Genomic DNA, 25805 nt, shown 5'->3' on the forward strand with positions numbered 1-25805 from the left:
AAGAGTTGAGAATTATCATCATTATCATCAGCATCATAATTATTATTTTATTACCAACCAGTAGTAACAATACTTGCCATAAGTATGATCTTCAGGTGTATATATACTATCAGAGCCCTTTATCAGCGTCCAGCCTTTGTTATTCCAGTGACAAAAATCTTTATCAAATGTACAGTCATAATAGCCATCTTCTGTAATATACAAGCAAAAAAATTTTTTTCTTTAATGCAAAATGTAGAGGATATGCACAATATTTCTGACTCATTCAAATGTTGATTTCAATTCCACGGAAGAAAAGAAAGATGACAAAATTGTATCACATGTCTACAAGTTTGATCTCTGATATGTGTTATTTACTCTCCGAAGCTATCATAAGATGAGCCTGACAACACCAATTGAGTATAATTCAAAATGAGAACAAATGTGTGCTAATTTGGCAAAACCTGTCAATGTTGAACGGCTAGTTTTGAGATAAAAGCAAATAAAGATGAAAAATCGTTATCTGCATGATTTTCGATTTTTCAATCTTCGTTTTTATTATCCATCTAACTACATTTTCACAAAAGGATTTAAAAATTTGAGGCTTATAGATATTTCAATCATTTCTTTTCTAAACTTTGAAATTGACCTAAAACCTGTCTCTTACTCTTAGGTAGATAATTTCAATTCAGCGTTGAGAACTGAAATTTTTTACCAAACTCGAAACTTCTTTTTGACATTGTTTGCTCTTTGGAATGCAAGTCAGTGACAAGATAATCAAAAGTCCAACATTCCATTTACTTTCCTGAGTGAAATAATGTGTCATCAATTAAATCATGCAACTATTGCATTTTTCTTTCAATTAAATATAACATACAATATAAGATATCTAAAAGTGAATATCAATATCTGAAAAAGAAAATATCAAAAATGACATTGTAACAACGAATACTGAGAGAGCAATTGGTCAGTGAGGATGAAGCCGCACATAAACTGTGTGTGTGTGTGTGTGCAAGTGCTATTTTGGTGATAATGTAAAGAATTTGTAATAAATATTTGTCTTGTCTTTAAAAGCGATTTTCTCTGTCTTTTCATTTCTGGCCCCCTCCCTTCAAATATGAATAACTTTGGCCCTTATTAAGATAATTTAAAAAATTCAAACCGCATTATGTTTATGGTACCTCTATTCAAATATATAATAAATGAGATTTGAATTTGAATTTTTCCGACATCCGAATACAAATCAGGACACAAATACCAAAGTTGAATATGTTATAGTTTGGATAACTACCATTTAAAAAAAAGTTCTTTTTATAAAAGGTAAAGCAACAACTCCCACCTCCCTCCATGACATGCAAGTACAAATGCATGCCGGTGCCTATAAACACATATATACATACACACACACATATACACACACATTCACACATAAACCCTTAAGTAAAAATACTTGATATGACGGGTCAGCGCATTAATAAATTATACTAAATTATGAAAATACTAACTTGGTAATGGTGGAGTCAAGGTGGTAGGAGCAGTGCTTCCAGAACCTGTTATAGGAAAAAAGTGGAATTATCAATATATACCAAATGTATGACATAATAAATATATGGATATTTGAGACCAACTGTATCAATCTGCTTTTACACCGAAGTGACTTAATTTAAAACAGAGTTACAACATTTTTAGTAAAATTAACATTTTTTATTGATGTTAGTGAATGAAATTTCTCAAGCAATTTTTCATTTTTTCTGCGTTATATAGCAAATATATCTTTTAGTTAATTTTAGCACAAGAAATATACTGATATGGGGGGAAAAGGCTTAAAGATAGAGAACCAGCACAAATCAGAATGAAGAGGTATGGCCCAAATAGAGAGCATAAGTTAATCAAAGATCTCTCCTTCTATTTTCTGGTTTGAGATCAGCTAAAAGTCCCACCTTTTCACAAGAAGAGGATTCCTGGCAATAGCTAGGGGAATTAGGATAAAATTGTGCAAATTAGTGATGAAAGCACCAAATTTGGCATAAAGTAACTTGAGACCACTATTAATCGATGTTGATATAGAACCACATTGAGAAATTGCTCTAACAGTGTAAAATAGGGAGATGCAAATCCGCCTATATGAGCTATATTAAAACAAAGGGGCGTAATCCATGAAATATTTGTTGACAATTCGGCGGTTTAAAAATATATCATTTTTAGCTTGTGTAAGCGGTTGATTATTTTGGCTTAATTAATTATCATTGTTAAAAAATGACTTTATGGTGGAATAAGAACCGTATGGGCCAGGAGAAGAGCTTTATCATGAGGAGGATGGGGGGGGGGGGGGGGGGGGGGAGGAGATAGTGCTGGTGTTAGTTTTATTGGTGTTGTGTTGGTCGTTATCGTGATGAAGATGATGGTGGTGGTGATGTTGGTGATAATGATGATGATGATGCTGATGATGAGGTGATTGTGGTGATAATGGTGGGGATGATGATGATGTTGATGAGGTGTGGTGGTGGTGATCGTGTTAGTGATGATGATGGTGATGATGATGATGATGATGATGAGGTTGTGGTGGTAGTAGTGGTAGTGATGATCATGATAATGATAATGATGATGAGGTGAATGTGGAGATAGTAGTATTGATGATGGTGGTGGTGATGATGATGAGGTGGTGGTGGTGATCGTGGTAGCAATGATGATGATGATGATGAGTTGGTGGTGGTGATAGTGGTAGTGATGATGACGATGTTGGCAACTATTAATTTTAAAAATGAGAGACTTTCTTGGTGACGTATATTAACATTTTTAGATGATTAGGATCCAACAAAAATCATATTTATTAGACAAACGACTGTGGAACATATTTTTCTTGGGAGACTTGAGAGAATTCAGCAGCAGCCTTTTCTAGTTTATCCTGATCTCTTTGAATTATTTTAACAGCGCAAGATAAAGCCAATACCTCGTTGTCAGCTTTTCCCAAGTAAGTCATACCTGCCTACTTGAAAATTTCAAATTCACTAAGAAATACAAAATTCATCAGTAATTAATGGTCAAATTTCAGTAATACTACAGCAAACAAAAATAATGATAGATACACCCTTTTATATTTTCATTTGAACTTAACTTTCATCCGTTTCGATAGAGTTCCATAACTACCGAAAGTCTATCCAACCCGACTACGCTTGGCTGGGCATTGCCAATGACCCCCGCGATAATATGCTTATTGATGACCTACCTTCGACACTGCACTGTGTCTACCGATTAGGGTAAAGTTTCTGTGTCGAGTCGATGACATCACTCGTCGCCAGCCAACGAGGCATTGAGATTTTTTATTGTAGCATGCGTAAATAATGAAAAAAAATTTAATATTTTTTAATTTAACGTTGCGACCATTTGTATCAGTAATATTTCTTCTATTTCCGTAAGTCCGTAATTGTCCTTACACTTCCGTAGCAATTACGGACGGTCCGTAATAATAGGCAGGTATGGTAAGTGTGTTCAAGAAAATCATATGTTGTCTTATTAAAGGCTAAAAATGTTTCCTTTCCTGAGGTATAGCTGTCGAGGCCTGGTAGTACCAGTTGGAGTCTGTCTCTGAACCTGGTTAGATGAACACACAACTGAGTGCAACCTCTTTCACAGCATTCTTTGCTATACATCCTGATTAATTCTGACAATTTATTGGACTCTTTCTTTGCTCTGTTCTATACTTGAATGTTTTATATACAGCATGGTCCAGAAAGGAGCGCTTTTGAGAAACACAATGAATAACAACTTGCAACAACCTAGCAGAAAACATGAATCAATAACTCCAAACATATGCTATCTTATTAGACTTTAGTAAAGCATTTGATAAAGTCCATTACCATACTCTGGCTTGACACTATGGAGATATGAAATCATGAGTAACACACACGACTGGATAATGGATGTTCTCACTAACCATGAACAGCTGAAAGAGCAATGTTAGAGTCAGCTCCAGTACTACAGGTGTGCCCCTAGGCACCATACTGGGTCCCCTCTTGTTCCTTATCTATATCAATGATTTGCTTGAAAGATTGTTGCCAGGAACTCAACTGAGACTATTTGCGGATGACAGCCTTTTGTACAGACCAATAAAGCAGAAGGAAGACTCAGAAATTCTTCATCGGGACCTTGATTCCAGAAAATTACCAACAAAAGGAAGACAATACCATCACAATACACATCAACACACTAGAAGAAGTCACCAAGGCAAAATATCTCGGAGTAACGATAAACAATTGCCTGACCTGGAAAGACCACATTTCAAACATGGAGGAAGACAAACTCCACCCTGGGATTCTTGAGAAGAAACCTCTTCGGTTGCAAAGTAACCATAAAAGAGAAATGCTATAAAGCTTATGTTAGACCAACACTCGAGTAAAGCAGTACGGTATGGGATCCCGATCACACCTCCAAAATTAGGTTCAACAAAATCCCCAAACAAATCAAAGCCATATATGACACCCCATTTGGAACCATTGAAAGAAAGGAGAGAGAAGAATTAACTAAATGTATTTTACAAAGGTCAGAAAAACCAGGTCAGGTGTCATTACACTGACTCCAACAAAACAAGAGGAAACCTGGCAAATTTATGTTGCCACAATCTAGAGTGGACTACCATCTTCACTCGTTTCTGCCCTCAACTATAAGACTGTGGAACAATTTGGACAACTCCCAGTAAAACAATTGTGAATGTTGCTGCCGAGTCTTCCACGAGGAAGTTTCAGCTTGAAGAGGAAGAAGAAGAAGAAACAACTTCAGCAACAACAAAACTAGAACTTTGTTTGTCATAATATTCAGCAGTTTTTTTTTTCATATTCATAAAACGGACATGACAAATCTTCTGATAATGAGCTTCCAGCGCAGTCAAATCACCATTTTAGAACATGAAAAGAATCTGGACATCGTTTATAATTTCTGCAGTCACACGGATATTTTCGTTCAACTCTTTTGTCATTATAGAATGGAGGGAAGCTTCATCTTATTGTTGCAAAACAAACAATGTGTCCTATTTCTTGTGATAACGTCAACTGAGGGAAAACGCATACTCTGCCTCCTTGGACAGTGGGATGATGAGAGATAGTCTAGATCGGGATAATTTGACAAGTGTTCTTAAGATTTCTCATTTTCACAGCGAGCCTTCTGAATTTTTTGTGCCGTATATGGAGAGTGACATGCTTTGTGCCATTTGGTATCATTTTGCTTCAGGACCTCCACTGCATCCTCAGAGCGGTCTTCAACAGACAAATCTATCTTGTCACTATCATTTGCTAATCCGTTAAAAGTCTTAACACCATAGATGGTAGAATGCTACACTACGAAAGTCACGTCCCATTGTCCACAATCTTTCCGCTTTGACAGATCTGGACATTCTAATTTTAATTGTTTTTATCTCTTGACAATTGAAACATTTTGACCAATCCACCTCAATGCTGTGCTTTGCCAATATAAAATTGTTAGTAGTACAAGATTTAGTACATTGTCAATGCTATGATTTAATGGGTTAAGTGACTTGATCACAGTATTGTTGGTGAGAGGGATGAGGCGATGTTCATGATGGTGATGTTAAATGATGATGATACAGACATTGTCAACCTGAAATTTAATTTGAACCATGAACCATACTATTACGGAAACCACAATAATGACATAATTGTATTGAATTAGTGTGACACATAAAAATTGATGCTTAAGCGATGTCTTGGTGCTTGTTTTGCTGCTAATTATTATTATTATTTTTATTATTATTATTATTATTATTATTATTATTATTATTATTATTATTATTATTATTATTAAGAGGTGGGTAAATGGGGACAAAGTTCAAGTAGACACCGTTTCGTGACCTCGCTGACCAGAAAGCATACGACTCAACTAGCAACTGCAGAATACGATGCATTATTTATAGATATCTCCACATACGACTCAACTAGCAACCGCAGAATACGATGCATTATTTATAGATATCTCCACATTAGCGAAAGTCTATTATTTTAAATAATTCTAATTTAATAAGACATGAAGGAAATAAAAATTATATTCTTTGAAAGCTATCGGAATATACATAAGATATGAGAAGAAGAAAATCATCAATTTAAAACATTTTTTTTTCCGTATTCGTATTCAACCACCACAACTTTGATTTCTTTGATTTCACAATGTCATGTTCCATGTTTCAATGCCGGTAAATGACGTAGTTTGTGACCTTTTGACACCAAAGCAAAATGTCGTTGTGAAGGCAGCAAGTTTCATCACCACCGTTAATTTTTACATAATTTAAATTGCTGATATCTCAGGTCTTGGAGTAATGAGAAAGCGGTTCTATATCACAATTTAAACCTTAGAGCACGAACTTTTTTTCATTAAAAATTCATGCTTTTATCACTTATTTGCACGATTCGGGGGTTTTGTGTCCCTAATTCCCCTAGCTACAACAGGGTTACACTTATATGTCTACAAAGTACATTTATTATCAAACAATTACATGCGCTCCAGTTACTTGATCATGACGATAATGATGATAATGATGATGATGATGATGATGATGATGATGATAATAATAATAATAATAATAATTATAATTATTATTATAATTATTATTATTATTATTATTATTATTATTATTATTATTATTATTATTATGATGTGAGATAAAAACATATTATTTATTAATTCACTTTACCTTTGCAAATTGGAGATGAAAATGTGTAAATATCATCAATAGCCCAACTACCATTGCTACCCATAACAACTTTAATTTCAGTCTGAAATCAATATTATATCAAAAATGAGAGTAAGTGAGTGAGAGAGAGAGAGAGAGAGAGAGAGAGAGAGAGAGAGAGAGAGAGAGAGAGAGAGAGAGAGAGAGAGAGAGAGAGAGAGAGAGAGAGAGAGAGAGAGAGAATTTTAAATTGTTTTTAAGATAGTCATAAAGTTTTAGAATTGCAATAAAGGGTATCCAAAAAAAAATATGACAGAAGAATTGATTCAAATAGGGAACAGATGTAGATTCCTAGAGCAAACCATCAGTGTACTAAGTTTGAGACCACTTAAAAGTCTCACTCTGACACCAGCACAAGATCCCACTAAAAGGAACGCACTCAAATATTTACAAGACATCTTCAAAACAAAAAATAAAACAATCAGTACATAACAGAGAGATGATTTACAAAGAAAAGAAAATATCACCTCCTAAAACTAGCACCATACATTTGACTGTTTCCATCTCAACAAAGGACTCTGGCAAGGACCAGGACAAAACCAATTAATCCTATTCCAAGACAAAGATTGGAAGCAACTCAGAAATCAGATACAGGGGATAGAAGACAGCAAGTGTCCTCCTGACTATGAAGGGGGGGGGGGAAGAGAGAGAGAGAGAGAGAGAGAGAGTGAGAGAGAGAGAGAGAGAGAAAGAGAGAGAGAGAGAGAGAGAGAGAGAGAGAGAGAGAGAGAGAGAGAGAGAGAGAGAGAGAGAGAGAGCAATCAAAAAGTAAAAAACAACAGGAGGATTTGAAAATCAAGCAGACAAAAATAAACAATTGTCAATTTATTGATAGGCGGGGCAGTCAGGACTAAATCCAATAGTATGTCAAAAATAAAATTACTACGGGCTTTGATTATTTCCAAGCGGACAATTCACCTAAGAGAAGGAAAATTCTGATCTCAGAAAACCATAAGTAGACTGGACTCACTAGCTCAGGAGAAACTAGTCTAGGAGTGAATCTCCAAAATTAATCCTGGTCCTCCAAGTCTGGGGGTTATGCGATGGGCCAACTATCCGTCCATTTAAAAACAGTAAGTGACAGAAACCTACAACAGCAACATAACCACAAATTCAGTTCTTGGGAGATTAGGGGCTCCAACTAGCAAAATGATGAAGCACTATGCCCAAACCCACCAGGGATCTGCAGAGCTGATGACCCCTCTTAGCCCAAGAACACCTTTGAAAGTGGTGATGGGTTGGTTATACCCTGCGTAAGGAGTCCTGCAATATAACCAAGCAGGCTCTCAAATGGAACCAAGGGCAAGAGGAAACAGGGGTCGTCCAAAACAGACTTGGAGGAGAAGCCTTCACCAAGATTTGTGCATCCCCAATCTTACCTCGAGTGAGGCAAAGGTCTGTGCCAAGGACAGAAGAAGATGGAACAGTGCTGTTGAGGTCTTATGCTTTGCCAGGAGCCAAGAGACAAAAGTCAAGTAAGCCAAAAACTTATCCAAATCAAAATATGTTTTGACAGTAAGAAGGTACAAAGGATCTCGTTTGCTCTAGTAGTACAACAACTTCACATAGTTAGGTGATAATGCTTATATAAGTGAGTTGTGTTGTAAATCAATTTTTCACACAATATATTAGTGAATTTTAAAGATGGAGATTATGGTAATAAGGAAGATTTTAATGTCAACAACAAGAAGACGATAATGATGATGATGATGATGATGATAATGATGATGATAAAAATGAGAAGTGAGTATTACCCTAAATTGGGCATGGCTTTGGAGGTTATGAGGGAATTCAACTCGGACATATCTATTTCTCTCGGTAGATGCTGGAGTCCAAAAGAAAACCTTTTTTTTCTTTTCGTCATGAACCAAATATACAGACATGGAGCCTGGATCAGTACCAGTGACATATACATAGAAACTCATACATGACGAATCTAATCCTTCAGAATACTTATACAATACTGCAGAGTTTCCCTTTCCACCTCCCATGACAAAGGCGACGTGTCCTAGAATAAATAAAGTAAATATTTATACATTTAAATTTGTTCTTGTATGACAGATGAACAAAAAAAGGCATAAACTTTGATGGCTTTTGTCAAATTATATCAAAAGCTCCATGATCATATAAAATAATCAAATGTTAATACAAATAAGCAAAATTCATCAAAAGCTTTTAAGTAAGATAAAGTAATAAATATCATATCCCACATAAATATAATGTAAACAATCAAATATTATACAAGGCTACCAATTTTTATCATTCATTGACTTTCCTCAAGAACACTCATAGCATAATATAAAATGCATAAGCTAAATTGAAGATAGTTATAATATTACCCATTCAAATTTGTGATAAGTAAAATATTATCTAAACTCCACCCATAATTCGAAAAAAGGCAACTATTTTAAAAGAATGAATTAAATTCTACAAGGGAAAAAAAAACATTTTTTGTTAGATTACTATGTATAAAAGTAATATACTATCATTCTTTTATATTTTTTTTTCTTTTGTAGGAGAGAAAAATTTTGCATAGGGCTCTCACACTCTTTCAGAGATTTCTTTCCAGAAACCCAGAGCATATATGAAATAATTATTTTTATTTATTTATTTATTTTAGGTACTGCCATTCAGTTTTCACCCATAGTGCCCACTTCAGCCAAGAATGGATCAAACGCAAATATTCCAAATAAAAAAGTTAGATACTTGTTTGTCAACATTATAAAACATTCTGCTTTTTAATTAGAAAGAGAATAAAGTATCAAATTCATTTGTTCAACATTTCCTACATAACAAAAACACATGCTTTGTTGCTCTGTCATCATAGCTTTAGCTCAAGGCAAAGTATATATTGCTATGTTCATATAGGTAACTTAAGCTAAAGCATTAGAAATTCTTGTGCTTTGTTTTAAATATCCAGAATATCATCTGTGACCACATAAGAGTGAAAAGACGTGAAAAATAGGTTTCACAACAGAATGAAATCAAAATAAGAATAGTATATAAAAAACAAAAACAATTTATAAATACAGGTGTATGTCCACCAATAAGACTCACCATTGACACGTCTGTAATAGAAGAAAATGTACATGATGTTACATAAAAATTGTATGTAAATTATGGAACCACAAACCAGTGTAAGGGGAATGTCAACATTCGGTCTTGATGGACGCAATACCTATGAGTAACACCGCATTATTTGACATTGTTTGTATAATAAAACCCTCCAAAAATGCAAAAGTACCTAAAAAAACACAACAAAACAATAACAGGAAATAAATTGAATACACCAACTAATTCTTATACAAGAAAAATATAATAAAAGTGGAATAGCAAGATAAAGAATGTGCAATAAGTCTATACGTGACTTGTGATATCAGTCTAGTATTATTTGGGAATCTACTAGAGAAAGAAAAATTTAGTATCAAGTTAAAATTCTAAAATGGGGAAATTTATCGGGGGGGGGGGGGGGGTTAAGTTGAAGAGAAAAACACTCATACTCCTCAATGAAGTATTTATTGAAACTCATATTTTATCATTATCATCATAATGATTAAGGGTTACATATGTCAAAAGATACCCTGTTTTTTTGAAAATATAAATATATTCTAGTTAAAAATAAACAAAAGAAAAGATCAAATTGATACATAGACATTATACGTAAACAAAATCATATATACAAACAAAAGGTCAAGTTGGTGCATAATAATTTTTCACCACAGACCCGTTGATCATAATCATATTTCTGAAAAACAAATCTCATTCATCGCAATATACAGACTTCAAGGCATGGAGTTCTCTATCAACTGAAATTTTGAAAGCATTTATTGTTTCATCATTTTTTGTATTAAAATCAAGTGCATTTAATTGAATTTTAAGCATCAGACTCATCCCGACACAATACCATTTTAAGACGTTTTTTTTGTTGGTTTTTTTTTTGTGTGTTTTTAAGGGTTTCACAGAACTTGTGACACATTTAAGTCATATCAGCACCAGTAAAATGGAGGGAAATGATAATCAACCCCCCCCCCCCCTACAAAAAAAAGGGGTTGGGGTTCAAATTGGGAACAGAAGTAGATTCCAAAGGCACATTATCAGTGCACTAAGTTTGAGATCACATATATATATTATATATACACAAGTCCCAACCTGACACACATACACTGAGAAAGATACACTCAAATGTTTAAACGATTGGTCACATATTATATACATTAAACATTTAAGCATGGCATGTATGAAAATCTTAAAATTAACAAAATAATATAATAAAGTCGACAACTTAAAAATACATAGTACAGGCAAAGTTGGTACTTGGAATGTTGCTTTATCGAAACAGGTGCTTAATTGGAACAATTTGTCTATGGCAGAATTTTTTCTTTATAATTCCTACTGGTTAATTGAAAAGCATGCCATTTAATTGGATTACAATCAAATATATATATATATATATATATATATATATATATATATATATATATATATATGTATATATATATATATATATATATATTATATATATATATATATATATATATATATATATATATATATATATATATATATATTTCCCCCCCCCCCCCTTTATTACAGATGATAATCCAATAGGGAATGAGATTAGCGGAAGAGTAGCGTCCCTTGATTGGACGTCACCGGCGGAAAAGTTATTAGAGAGAGAACATCAAGTTGGTTGTGCGCATGCGTCTCTCGCCCTCGCTTCCGATGAAAGCGGCATGAGACATTTCACCAAAAGCGCAAAACCATTTTGACGTTCTCTCTGTAAGGTGACGTCCAATCAAGGGACGCTACTCTTCCGCTAATCTCATTCCCTATACAAAAATTTCTTGAGGAGCAACAAATAGTTAATATGAGCGCAGATATTGATGCAAATAGTTGTCTGCTCTTGACAAGTGTTGTGTCAAATTTTTTGTAGACTGGTGTGGACAAAGTTTCATCTGTCTTAGATTATACTGGATGTACTGGTTATGAGTGTCATTACTGTTCGTATAGGTGTCGTCATTAGATATTGTCACTAATTCTCTTCGTATTTGTGATCATAGAGAATTGAGTGCTATATAAAATGTCGAAAAAAAACAAACAGAGGGCAAAATTTTAGACAGGCAGCTGAAAGAAACTCAGTGTTATTTTTGTTTTACATAATAAAACTTCTACTTCAGATAAGTATTCAGTCTTGATAAATTGTTCCAATTTAGAAGGTCATCTGATGAATTGCTTTATTGGAAAGCAGCTTACTTGAAGCAATTTCCTTGCAGCAGTACTATTCCAATTAAGTGGCTTTGACTCTAATGGAAAAATGGCTTTCAAAACTTAAACAATACAAAAATTATACTAAATAAGTCAACTGGGTGTAAAAACAAAGCCTTAGAAAAATGACATTGAAAAACTGTACTCAAATTATCCTGAAGTAGCCAAAATGCTGTAAGAACACAGAACTATGGCATGAAAACAAATATAGGCTGGATTACATTATAACACAAAAATAATAATGGCTTCAAAGTGTTTTCAGTCAGTCGCTGTCTTTTGTCAAGGAGAAAATCATCTAAAACAGAGATAAACTGCTCTGCTCTGCTCAAGTAAAGAAGAGGCATACCACATAGCAATACAATTTTAGTGAGAGGCACGTCATCGAACGAACGAACATTTAGCTGAAAATCCAAAAGTCATTAAATTTCCACCCTTGACGACTATCTGACCCCTGACTGACCTCATTTTGCTACTTGTACGAGCACTTTTGACTGACCATTTTTTTGTCAACGATATACAAATTTTATTGGTGTCTTTAATCAAGCACGCTTTAAGATTATGTTTTGTTAAAGATTTGTTTTAGGTGTGAACAAAACGAGATAAAATCAAATTTTATTATGATACCAAATTCATAACAATCATTTGCGCCATTGATCGTTAAACCAGAGACAAATTTAGACATAAAAATTGTAAGAAGACCATAAAAAGTTAGGTTTTGTTAAGTGAAATATTTAAATAATGTCACCATACACCAAATATATTTTTGGCTTAAACGAAAGACAAGAAAAAATGCAGATTATATAGTGCAATTAATTTCTTGAACAGTTAAATCACCAAAGCCAAGTTACATGCTTGTAACATTCAATAATATCCATTTGTCACTAACCTACCAGTGCAAGTAGGCTAGTATAGAGGTGTATAGTGTTATCTCATATCAAAAGTAAATCTAAAACCATTCCTCATGTTAGTGTCAGTCATTATGATGCGGGGCTTGTCTTTGAAAAGTGTTTTACATTTGACATTCTTTCCATATATTGCTTTAGCACCCGAGAGATTCGAGTTTCTTTTCGATTTACATAGCAAAATAGTAGTCATTTAGAACCACTAGGAGGTCCATGAGGTGGAGTTTATCCTTGTTTCTTTAAGTATTATGGTAGAAATCACAAGTTACCCTCTGGATCGGACACTAGTCAATCGGTGGTGCGGGTTTGAGCCAGAAATAATGACTGGTAATGCATATAGTATAGATATATAAATGTCAACAAGGCAAGAGTGGAAATATCTATGTGGAATTATTGGATAAAGACAGAGCACAAAGCTTACAAGTATAAGTACCAATATTCATCGCTGATGCAGTAAAGTTGGTTTTTAAATATTCTTTTGTCCAAAGAGCAGCATTTGACAGCTGGTATTGTTTGATCAGATATTACTTGAGATATATATCATAGTCCTATCTAAAGATGAAAAAGCAATTGTTGGTGTCCTTTAAATAATAGAGAACCCGTGATAAATATTGGATTTAGGATATTTATGGTTTTAAAAGACTGATACGGATTACATATAACAATATAAAGACATTATTCAAATAATTAACTCTGTCAGTAACATAACATTCTTTCACTTTCTAGGATTTTAGTCAATTTCACTTGAAATAACCTTATCTCAATAACCATCGCTTAATTGGCATTTCTGTTTTTACTATGATAAAATAGAACATGTTAACTATCACATAACGTAAAAAAAAATCAAATCTGTACGGTGACATTTTAATACAATTAATATTTTATTCAATGTTCTTTTGGTAAAATACTAAATTTTAGGTGCCTTTTTATTTCAATGCGTAATAATTTATTTCTGGATTAAATTTTTTCATTTAAAAGCAGTTTAAAAGAAGAACGATGGATCTTTAAGTGAACTGAAGAATACCTGACTCATAATTTGAAAATTTAAGTCATAGAACAATTTTAAAATGCATGAATTATGCATAATTTTTCCTACTTAGTGATCTCCCCTTACTCAATCACCTGCACTGGTAATTAATTACTCAGTGACAGCTTTATCTCTTGTAATCAGCAAGCGGTACCGTCGTTCAGACTAGATCACAGAAACTGGGGCTTTTTGCTTAATGTTCAGTTTCAGCACGATTTTTGGTGCTAAGAGGACGGTCAAACATGGATATAAAAAACAAAATTTCCAGCTGTGTTTTGTGTTTAAACCCCTTCAATGAGCTTCAAAATATATTTGTCAAATCGCATGTCATTTTATTTTTTTTCATCTATTTATTTATTTTTCTATTTTCATTTTTTGAAGAATGCAAAAATTTTCCTGATTGGCAGGCCCAAAAAAATGCCCAAAATTATGACTGCAATTTGCTGGTCGCAGCTTGATTTTTTTTTTTCAGCATATCATGATTTAGAGATATATTCTTGTTCTAATAAATAGTCTTTCAGGCCCATAAGTCTCATGGAACTAGAGTTTATCTAATTTTTTATGTTTAAATGGACAGTAACAATAATTGCTTACCACCTTTTGATAGGAATTTTATTGCAAAGTAATCTCCACCAAATCTAACAGACCAAACTACTCAATCACTACTGTTTGAGGTCTGGAGGTCAGAAAAATATCTTGATACATCCTTGGCCAACACCAGTTTCTTTACTTTTGAGGCAAGTGCTCTATCAAATGAATTATCAGTACAGATACCTACAGATTCTATTTTCAATGATCAAAAAAAGTTTTGAAATTAGATTTGTGGTCTTTTGGTGTGACAATCGCTTTCGGACCTGTAGTTCCCTGGTTTAAGTCCTGCTATGGGCATCCCAAAGTTGAGTCCTTGGTAAAAGTGCTTTACTCACATTCAATTACCACATCCAGATAGAAAATGGGTACCTTGTAGATAACCCCTTTCCTTTAAAAAAAAATTGCAAGAGCATCTTATAGGTGTCATCTCTTGTCCTATATATATGTTAAGCGTTGATTTGGTTTGGAACTCATTGTAAAGTTAGACACATTAAAATATAAAATATATAAAAGAAAGCTCAAAGCTCAAGAAATAAAGTGACTGCAAGTAAGTCCGTAAGGTTTAATTTTACTTTTCCATGGCAAATACTAAAACAATGACAGCAAAATAGAGTTTACATAATGCGGATCGTAATGCCAATACTTTATTTGAATCATTATTGTCGCCAACAACATTTTCAATGATAGCATTTTATTCTAATGGTAAAAGAAATGTTTAGCTGAACAGAAAAAGAAAAATGTAAGACTAGAGTGTATTAATAGTGTGAGAATAATCTTATCATTGGTAAGATAATATTATGTTATTCAACTAACCTTGGCTTGTTCCGCTTGTGAAATCAACAGGAGGATAATATTTGCTCATATTTGCTCTTTGCACACTCCATTTTAATTTACCTCCATTGCTCCATGGATCCAGGTTGCCTCTTTCAAATGAGTAGGCCACTAGATTAAAAATAAATGAATATTTATAAAATCATCACCCCACTATAAGCATACCATTTCCAAAAACCAATAAAACATCATATTCAGGATGAACAACTGCGTCAATTATACTGACTGCCAAAATGCTAAATTATTATCAGTTCGAAAGGAAGCCTGTTTTCAGAATGATTTCATTTCCAAAATTTATTGAAACACGCAATAAGCATTTTTTCAACTGGTTACCGATTCTTTCTCTAAAAACTACAATTTTTAAAAATTTGATTTTAATCAAGCCTAAAATAAAGCGCTTAAATGTCAACATCTAGTGTGGGCATCCCATGCTTGAATTAGTGTTGCATCTGCAGGGCACTGCGTTCACCAATTTGTTAATTTCTTTGTTGGCGACCTCCTTTCAAGCATGAGCAATAGTCCAACAAATGTTCTTTTGGTATAGATCTGGCATATAAGGGGGATGCTGAGACAGGCAGATGATATTTTTGCCCTTAAAAATTGCCTTGCTGCATTTACCAAATGTGGCTGTGTTATTGCAATTAACGAAAATTCACTTATTTGAGGAAGAACGATTCATCCATTGCAATTTACAATCAAACTTGCATTTTTAAATCCCTCTTCTCCAACAAAAAATTTAAATCCTGTTCTTATCCCCTTATCATACTTTAAATTCAAAGTCAATTCTACGACCAGAAACAATGTTTGGAGGATGATATCTCACACTCATGGATTCCAATGCCACCCCAAATCATGACACTGACACACCCTGAAGGGTCCCATTCCATTATATTGTCATTTGCAAATCACTGCCCATGCCTTCTCAATATTCTGACACATCCTTGAATGTGTCAACGCAGAATCTGCTTTCGTTGCTAAAAGAACCCTTCACCTTTGCGCTTGACAACAATCAATGTGCTTTTACACCCACTACAGTCATTGTCCATGATGAGAAAGAGGAACGCATATTGACGAAGAATCTTGCCAAAAGCCTCTGACAAACAGTTCTCTCAATAATGACTCTTCAATTAATTCCTCTAGTTTGGTTATCTATATCTAAAGCAGTTTGAAATTAATTTCGTTTATGTTGATGAACATTAGGCAGTCTTGTGAGAGTTTTGATATTTCATATCTTCTGTCATACAGCCTCTCATTGGCCTGAAACTTAGCTTGGAATCTATAAATAATGGTAATATAAACATCGAAAGTTGTTGTTACTTGTCCGGTGTTTTGTCGACGCCGTAAATGGTTGATTGCAAAATTATTTTTTGTGGAAAGTTTTGGCATCATGTACAGAATCTGTAAGTGAATGAAATAACTTTTCATAGCAAACTTGTATAGGGCTCCACAACATTATGTGCTGTTTCCATTGACTCACATGCAGTAGGGGCTAAGTGAATCCCACTGAGTAATTGAGAACCTGATTTGTTTATCGCTTATATGACCAATAAACGCTCTACATTGTTTGAAATTAATGAACACAATAGTTAAGACATCAGTACAATCATAGATATTTAAAACAATTTTGTTGACACTTGTCATAGGTCAAACTTTTGCATTATTTATCCCTATGAGTAAAGATAAAGCAGTGACGCAAGGGAAACATTTTCTTAATTATGAATACTCCCTAATAATAGTGCCGTTGCTAATATGCTCAATCCCTTCAAGTTTGTTGTATCCCCTCCAAAAAAAAATTAATTAATAAATAAACAAATGGATGAGACTTTGAAAGGAATAAAAGTATAGAATCATATAAATCATATGAAACCTGCGAAGGTAATCTATTGTAGTTCGCTGACCCTGACCTGTGGTTTTTGTTCCTCCCAAAAATCTAGTGATCCACTGGTAGACTTCAGTAAATAAGTTATGATATGAGGTTAGAGATAATGCCTTAAAGGGATAAGGATTATACAATATTTATGTTACAGGTCAAGCATGCCTTAAGGCACTGACACATTTGAGGCTCTTTTCCCCTCACAAGCACTATACCAGCCCTTGATTTCACCAAACTCGAGGGGGCAAGAAGTTAGAAGAACTACATTGTTATTTGCTATCAACAACCTCACCTCTCACACTGTAAGGGTAAGGTTATTTACAGAAGAAGAAGAAGAAGAAGAAGAAGAAGAAGAAGAAGAAGAAGAAGAAGAAGAAGAAGAAGAAGAAGAAGAAGAAGAAGAAGAAGAAGAAGAAGAAGAAGAAGAAGAAGAAGAAGAAGAAGAAGAAGAAGAAGAAAAAGAAGAAAAGAAGAAGAAGAAGAAGAAGAAGAAGAAGAAGAAGAAGAAGAAGAAGAAGAAGAAGAAGAAGAAGAAGAAGAAGAAGAAGAAGAAGAAGAAGAAGAAGAAGAAGAAGAAGAAGAAAAGAAGAAGAAGAAGAAGAAGAAGAAGAAGAAGAAGAAGAAGAAGAAGAAGAAGAAGAAGAAGAAGAAGAAGAAGAAGAAGAAGAAGAAGAAGAAGAAGAAAAGAAGAAGAAAAAGATGAAGAAAGAAGAAGAAGAAGAAGAAGAAGAAGAAGAAGAAGAAGAAGAAGAAGAAGAAGAAGAAGAAGAAGAAGAAGAAGAAGAAGAAGAAGAAGAAGAAGAAAAAGGAGGAGGAGGAGGATAAGAAGAAGAAGAAGAAGAAGAAGAAGAAGAAGAAGAAGAAGAAGAAGAAGAAGAAGAAGAAGAAGAAGAAGAAGAAGAAGAAGATATTTACTTCTTTCTGGGCATAAACCTGGCTCAAAGCTAAGATCATCAAAACCTACATAAACGCCTTCCACTTCTGAGGAAAAATACTTGAGAAGAACCTGAAAAAGAATAAAAGATTGATATAATTCCAATGAATTTTTATTTCAATAATTACCAGCTGGACTGAGCTGACAACAGGCAAAAATCTTTTAATCTTGTACAGTTACAGAAGTTAACGAGCTGATATTTTCATTCCATTTCATGCTAAAGAATTTGACACCGTATCTTTTCCATGAACTTCATTGTTAATTAAATTAACGAAAACTCACTTATTTGAGATAGAACGATTGAGCCGTTGCAATTCACAATCAAACTTGCACTTTTAAACCCTTCCTCTCCAATAAAAATTTTAATCCCGTTCTTATCTCCTTTTCCTTTAACAAAATTATTTTCCCATAAAGTACAACTATGACAAACAAAAATGTCATATTCTTCATTGAATCAGAAAAATTGACACCACCATTATATACACCATTGGTCTCTTTCATTGGTAATAACTCAACGGGCATTTGTTCTGCCACCCTTACCAAACTGCACCGACCCATTAAAATCAGCATTAAAATCAGGCAACCCACTTCTTCACTACATATGATCACCCACATGTGTTCTGTTACAAGAGTTATTACCACGGGACCCATCAAAAGCATCAAATTCTTAAAATCCTTAATAAACTAACTCCATAATGAACTAAATTTTACAGTCTCAAGAAGTTTATCGTGAGTGGGAGTGTATTACATATTTTAAAAGCAGATCAGGATACAAAACTGATTCAGATCTGACTATTCCTGACCTATTTCAAACAAATGTCAACTTGGCAAGTTGTAAGAAATACATATTATGTAAGTTAAAGGGTAAAAAGGGCTTGCATTTTAGACATGTTATTCTTATAATTTTTGATCAAATAGTTTCAAAATTTGTTACAAAGTTAAAATTTTAGCAGGTTTATTAAAAATTTAATTTAATTTAAAAATAATTCAACAGGAGGTATATTGATTAGAATCTTTGATTTATGAATATTTCAGCGTGGGATTTAAAAAAATGAAATATCATAAAATTATGCAAAATTACATAAATTTCACTTTTCTTTCAGTGTTTGTTTTGTTTGTTTGTTTTTAAGGGTTTTACGGCGCTTGCAACACATTTAGGTCATATCAGCGTCAGTAAAAAGGAAGAAAATGGGATAGTTGAAAATTGTAAAAATACAATTAAAGCACCCAAGAAAAGGGAGGGCAAATGGGAATTGGTTCAAATAGGAAACAGATGTAGATTCCAAGAGCACACTATCAAAGTACTAAGTTTGAGATCACCTAATAGTCTCATCCAGACACAAGCATAGGTCCCAACTAAGAGGAATACACTCAAATGTTTACAAATCATATGTTAAAAATGAAAAGAATAACAGTACATAACAGAGAGATGATTTACAAGGAAAAAAATATCATCTCCCAAAACTATAACTATACATTCGACTGTTTCCCTCCCAGCCAAAGACTCCGGCCAAGGTCAGGACAAAACCAAGCAATCCCACTCCAAGACAAAGACAGAAAGCAATTGGAAAACAGATAAAAGGGATAGAAGACATAAAAAAGTACCTCCCTGCCCACTATGGGAGGTAGGAACCCCACCCAGATTTCAGTGTTTCATTAAATTCATATCATATCACATTTAAATTTGTTGGCTCAGGACTGCAGGATATTTTTTTTAATGTTGAAAATATTTTTCTGAAACTGAAAGAGAAGTCTGTCCCTAGACCATACATCAGCTTTTGTTTTCTTCTTCAGTTTGATCATGTAGCAAGTTAGAATCTTTTAGCATAAACCAGATACACAGAGTAGCATATTGCCTAGTAGTCTGTTTGAGGTGAAAATTAAACCATTCATCCAACATTTCTATCTATGTAATAATGACGATGAGGGTCCTGATTGCTCAGTTGGTAAAGCATTTGCTTCATAAACAAAGGGATTGAGATCAATCCCGGGTTAGGTTTATATTTTTTCCAAATCCCCTATCCACCAAGCAGTGATTGAGTAGCTGGATTTATTAGATCTGGCAGAAAGTACTTTGTAATAGACTAGCATCCTATCCAAAGTGTAGCAAGTGATTGCTATTGTCTGTTTCAAGCTATAGAAACCGGGGAAAACTCCAACTCTATGGATGCCCCTTATGGATCTGAAGGACTACAGTCATCATGATGACTGATAAATTTTCCAAAGGTCTTTTATAATAATCATTTTCAAAAAATTATACACGTCTTTAGTGAAGCTGAAAGTGTCAAGAGAGGATAATGAAAGGAGTATTGATGCGCTCCTCAAGATAATAACCGAAGAAATAATTTTGAGATAATAGTATTATTATAAGTAATATTCCAAATTCACTTATAACATTTATATTTTCTGTTATCTTAATCTTGCTCACTGTAAATTTTATAAAAATTATTATCCAGGCACAATGTGAGCCTCACCTGATAAGTATTGAGATCATCAAAACTGGCTTCTCCTCTTATCCATCTTCCTTTCTGATCAGACCCAAAAGCATGGGAATAGGATTGTACCTCATTTTTATACCTCCACACAATGACGTTGGATAAACTACTTCCCATCATAATGTAGAAAAATCTTAAGCAAACAGGACCAGTGAAATTTAGTACTGGACTGATTAATTCTCTTGCTTGGTCTCCAGATTTAGCAAGCATGAAATGGCCTGGTAGAGAAAGAGATATCACATTGATAACATTATGTTCCCACATTTAACAATAACAGAAATAGCAACAACACATACAACAATAACAATATATAAGTGGTAATAATAATAATAATAATAATAATAATAATAATAATAATAATAATAATAATAATAATAATAATAATAATAATAATAATAATAATAATAATAATAATAATAATAATAATAATAATAATAATGTTATTCACTGGCTGCTAGAACATAACCCGAATGAGTCCGGAGTTAACCGAACCCTACTAGAGTTGCTGGTTTATCTGAACTCCTCAACCACCCAATCAGGGGACTTGAACCATCGCTACATAAAGCGATACACTGTGAGGGAGAGGGAGTTTCTTGAGTTTTCTTGACTGAACACAATACCGTGTACAGCAGTTGTGTTTTATTTTATTATTTATATGTGCCGTGTATGTGAGATTGAGAAACCAAGATAGGGTGGTTAAGATAAAAAACAACTGAAATTTAAATCTTTATAAAAAAATTAAAAAAAGAATAGATCATAACCATTAATCCTATTTCATTGCTATTCTTCTACTGAGATTTCAATGGCAAGGCTCAAATGTGAGATTGGGAAGCCAGGATAGTCAGGGTGAATTAGTTGGTGACAGACATTTCTCCTTACAGTCGTCCCACTGTTTTTATATGGATTATGATGTGTATTTGCATGTGCTTGAGGTATACAATTTATGATATTATTTTTTGCTCCTGGACTTCAAAAATAAAGAATGAGGGCAATATATTTTTACACATTACCGTATTTTGTTGCCAAGGTGTGATCAAACACATCATTCTTTTCTGAGACTTTCTGGAAATCAGAAGATTTCCATCCACATTGTCCCCTTTCGAAATTACATGACGGGTTCTCTAAAAAAAAATGCATATATGTCAATGAACATGTATATAAAATCAATTATCAATAGATCGTGCTTGTTTGTTTTTAAGAGTTTTACAGCGCTTGGAACACATTAAGTTCATATCAGCAGTAAAAAGAAAGAAAATGGGATAGTAAAAAGTTCTTTAATTGCAATTAGTGCCCCCATGAAAAGGCAAGACAAATGGAATTGGTTTGAATAGGAAACAGGTGTAGATTCCAAGAGCACACTATCAAAGTACTTAGTTTGAGATCACCTAAAAGTCTCATCCATACGCAAGCCCACGTCCCCACAAAGAGGAATACACTCAAATGTTTACAAATTATATATAATACGCAAACAAAACATAATACAGTGCATAACAGAGAGATGATTTATAAGGAAAAAGATATCATCTCCCAAAACAAACAATACATTTGACTGTTTCCCTCTCAGCCAGGGTATCCTGCCAGGACCAGGACAAAACCAAGAAATCTTAATCCAAGACAAAGATAGAAATAAGCATGTTGGAAAACAGATACAGGGAGACAGAAGACACAATAAATACCTCCCTGCCTACTATGGGAGGTCGGGAATCTCACCCAGTAATAAGATCGTGAAAGTAAAAAATGTTTTACATTTATCATTAATGGACAAGTTAAACAGGAGATAAAAAATACTTAAGCTTTAGAATTGAAAGGATTGAATAAGATAGGCAGATCTTTCAATATCAACTAAAGAGCAAACCTGCTACATTTTTTTTACTTATCATTGGCATGTATGTGATCTCCGCAATACACCTACTGATCTGTGTATATCTCTTAAAGAAACGTACATGTAAATAAATAGCTATAATTATCAAAATAAGATTTGGAAAAACAAAGGAATAGAAACTTTTCGGCTGGTTAGTAAACAGAGAAAATGACTGCCAGGTGAAACATACCAACAGAAACGAAACTATGTGTAACCTGAAATATTTAAAGTCTGATTGATATGCTTAATTGAGAACTAATCACTCTACTGGCAGTCTAAAATCAATAAAAAAGCACAGATGGACATCAACTTAGTTCCTTCTATACAATATATTGATAGGTGAAGAAAGTGGACAGAGAGTAAAGGTTTTCGATATGTATAAATTTGATGTATTAAATGAAGGAGAAAAAGTAAATAGTGTGAAAGTTCTTGGCGATGTATTGATGCTACACATTTAAGTAAAATACAACATCTGCTCAGCAGATTAATTGCACCAACACACAAAACAATGTAACTTTTAATGTTAATAGTCTGATGGATAGAATTTAATAAGTACTAATCACCCAACTGGCAGTCTAAATACACAAAGAGCGGAGTAATATCAACTTCATTTACTCTCCAGAAAATCTGTTATTTCTTTGAAGTTAAACTAATCACTGACACTCTCACCCTTTCTCTCTCCTCCCCTCTCTACCATAAACAGTCATATAAACCTATTTTAAAAAATACAAGTAAAGAAATCTTGCATCAGATGGATAAAAATGTTAACAAACTGGCTATATTTCATACCAGAAAACAATCTGGTTTTCACAGTAAACCTGGTAGGATGTAAATATGCACACACACACACACACACACACACACACACACACACACACACACACACATATATATATATATATATATATATATATATATATATATATATATATATAATATATATATATATATATATATATATATATATATATATATATATATATATATATATATATATATATATATGTCAACATTTTACCACATAATAATGCTTTGCTCATTTCTATACCAGGCTTGATGGAATCAAATATTCATTTCATACAACTAACCAGTTAGGTGCCCTGATAGTATTCAATGTTACAAAATGTCACTGACTATAGCCATATATCAATTTACACCCTTTACACTTATCATGAATCTAATATGATCTGTTTTACTTACTACTTGGTTGGCAAGTGCCCCGTGTAACAGTTATGTCATCAATGGCCACTATACTATATCCCTCTTGATCTTTTTTAACCACGAAATTCAGTCTTCCAGGATTTTTCAACTGTGGTATTGTGACTTCAATCTTTTGCCAGACCTCATGACCTGAACTAGACTCTTCATTCTCTCCTGTGCTGATCACGAGGTTGTCAGTCTTTAGAATTAAATAAAAGAGAGTATTAAAAGTGTAAATAATTATTTGACTAGATAAATTCTTAAAGTAAGAGTTAAAAGTTGCTTGAAACTACTTATATGTGCTTGAAAAAAAAGTAAGATGACAACGTATAAACAAAACTCAAGTCAGACAGATCTTAAGTTATTTAGTGCTACAACCTTCCCTGGTCAAAGACAATTGAAAGAAAGGATGACAAGGAGAATGAGCTCAATCAAAGAAAGTATAGAAGCAGACTCCAACAGCAATTCACCATGGCCCAAACTGAAGCCAGCTTAAGTTACACAGATATGGACAAGTAAAAAAAATTTTTTTTTTTTAATATTGAGATTATCATTTTCACTTCTTTATTCTTTATTCAACAGATACATTTAATAATAATAATAATAAATGGCATTTATATAGCGCTTTACCCCGTTGTCACAGGCTCTAAGCGCTTTACAGTGATATAAAACAAAACATATTACAGTGAGACAAGTGTGAAGGAAACGTGATACAAATTCAATTTAACAACAACAAAATATGAAAATAATATTGCAACATTATGACGTAAAAAGATAAAACTTTAAGCGAGATTTGAACGTTGTCAACGAATCCGAGCATCTCACATGTGATGGGAGAGAGTTCCAAAAATGGGGGGCCGAAAATTGAAAAGACTGTTCACCTATTTTACGCAATGGCTTAGGTTTGACAAGGATTGATTGGTCATTGCTTGACCTCAAGTTTCTATTGGGGACATATATGTTTAGAAGGTCTTTAATATAGGAGAGACTGTTCGTGCTCAGGGATTTGTAGACAACAGTACAAATCTTATAGGCAACTCTTTTTTCCACAGGAAGCCAATGTAACTCACGGAGAAGAAGAGTTGCTGACGTGTATTTTTTGTTATTGCGTACAATGAGCCTGGCTGCGTTTCACACCTATTTCTATTCTACCCATGTTCCCTTTTTGTACGCAGCAAATTTTATGCGTTGTTTTATATTCCACACAATTTGGCACTCCTTAGTTACCGGAGAGAGAGAGAGAGAACGTTTCTTTTTGTTTAATACTTTTGATTGTCATAAGCCTTGGTGCACATATTGGTAGGTCTGATAACCAAATGCAATAATGGTCGTTTTAACATTGATGTAATTAGGTACGACAAGAGACAATTTATGAATATTTAAAATGGATTCTTCTTACTATATTCAAAACGAATTCTGATAGTCATGGAAAACACATATTAAATTTTGAAAAACCATACATAAATAAGAAAATGAGAGCATATTTATTTTCCAAGGACATAGAATTTTTTTGCTTGCCAATTGATGTAAGAAAATGTTCCAACTTTTACGTCATATAACTAAACACCAAAAAGATTTAAACACATTTTAAAGCACAGTGACTTGATAAGTAAAAGATAACAATATTTGAACGAGATCCACTTTTTTTCATAAATCTACAGTCTGTTGAATTTCCCCCAAAACACTTGTGAAAGTAAATTTAATGTTTCAAGTTCAAGTTCAACGTCTTTATCTGCAAAAAGGCAGCACCTATTGGCTCCCACTACCCACACCCTTATCCTATAGTCCTCCCAGACCTTACAACGGATCTCCCCAGCCCATTTACAAACCCCACTAGTGGGAAAATATTCAGTCATGATGATAATAATAATGTAATTTATATTGCGCCCAATCCTCTAAACAATAAAGCTCTGCTCTACTGCATATACAGAACGAACCTGCATTTACTACTGAAAATAACTGATATGAATGATAACTATGTGTAGATAGTACTACTGTGAATAACGAATACGAACGCTATCTACAATTCACAGTGCTACTACGAGTAGATGAAATCATTTTTACTGTGAATATAGGTGGCCATTGCATTGACAAATGGCAAAATTGAAAGA

General features: G+C 33.6%; 1 protein-coding gene across 1 annotated transcript in view; it reads right to left on the reverse strand.

Annotated features, from left to right (window-relative positions):
• LOC144978319 (MAM and LDL-receptor class A domain-containing protein 1-like) overlaps window positions 1-25805 on the reverse strand; it is a 213693-nt gene that overhangs the window by 159339 nt on the left and 28549 nt on the right. The window contains exons 5-13 of the mRNA XM_078924193.1: window positions 23695-23893; window positions 21644-21754; window positions 20613-20851; window positions 18120-18210; window positions 15314-15442; window positions 8470-8723; window positions 6677-6758; window positions 1485-1529; window positions 78-191 (exon numbers count right to left, since the gene is read on the reverse strand). Coding sequence (XP_078780319.1) covers window positions 78-191; window positions 1485-1529; window positions 6677-6758; window positions 8470-8723; window positions 15314-15442; window positions 18120-18210; window positions 20613-20851; window positions 21644-21754; window positions 23695-23893 — 1264 coding nt within the window. The remainder of the gene's footprint in view (window positions 1-77; window positions 192-1484; window positions 1530-6676; window positions 6759-8469; window positions 8724-15313; window positions 15443-18119; window positions 18211-20612; window positions 20852-21643; window positions 21755-23694; window positions 23894-25805) is intronic.

Source organism: Berghia stephanieae, chromosome 8, assembly GCF_034508935.2.
Source record: "Berghia stephanieae isolate SIO BIC M18660-M18661 chromosome 8, UCSD_Bste_1.3, whole genome shotgun sequence".
Taxonomy (NCBI): domain Eukaryota; kingdom Metazoa; phylum Mollusca; class Gastropoda; order Nudibranchia; family Aeolidiidae; genus Berghia; species Berghia stephanieae.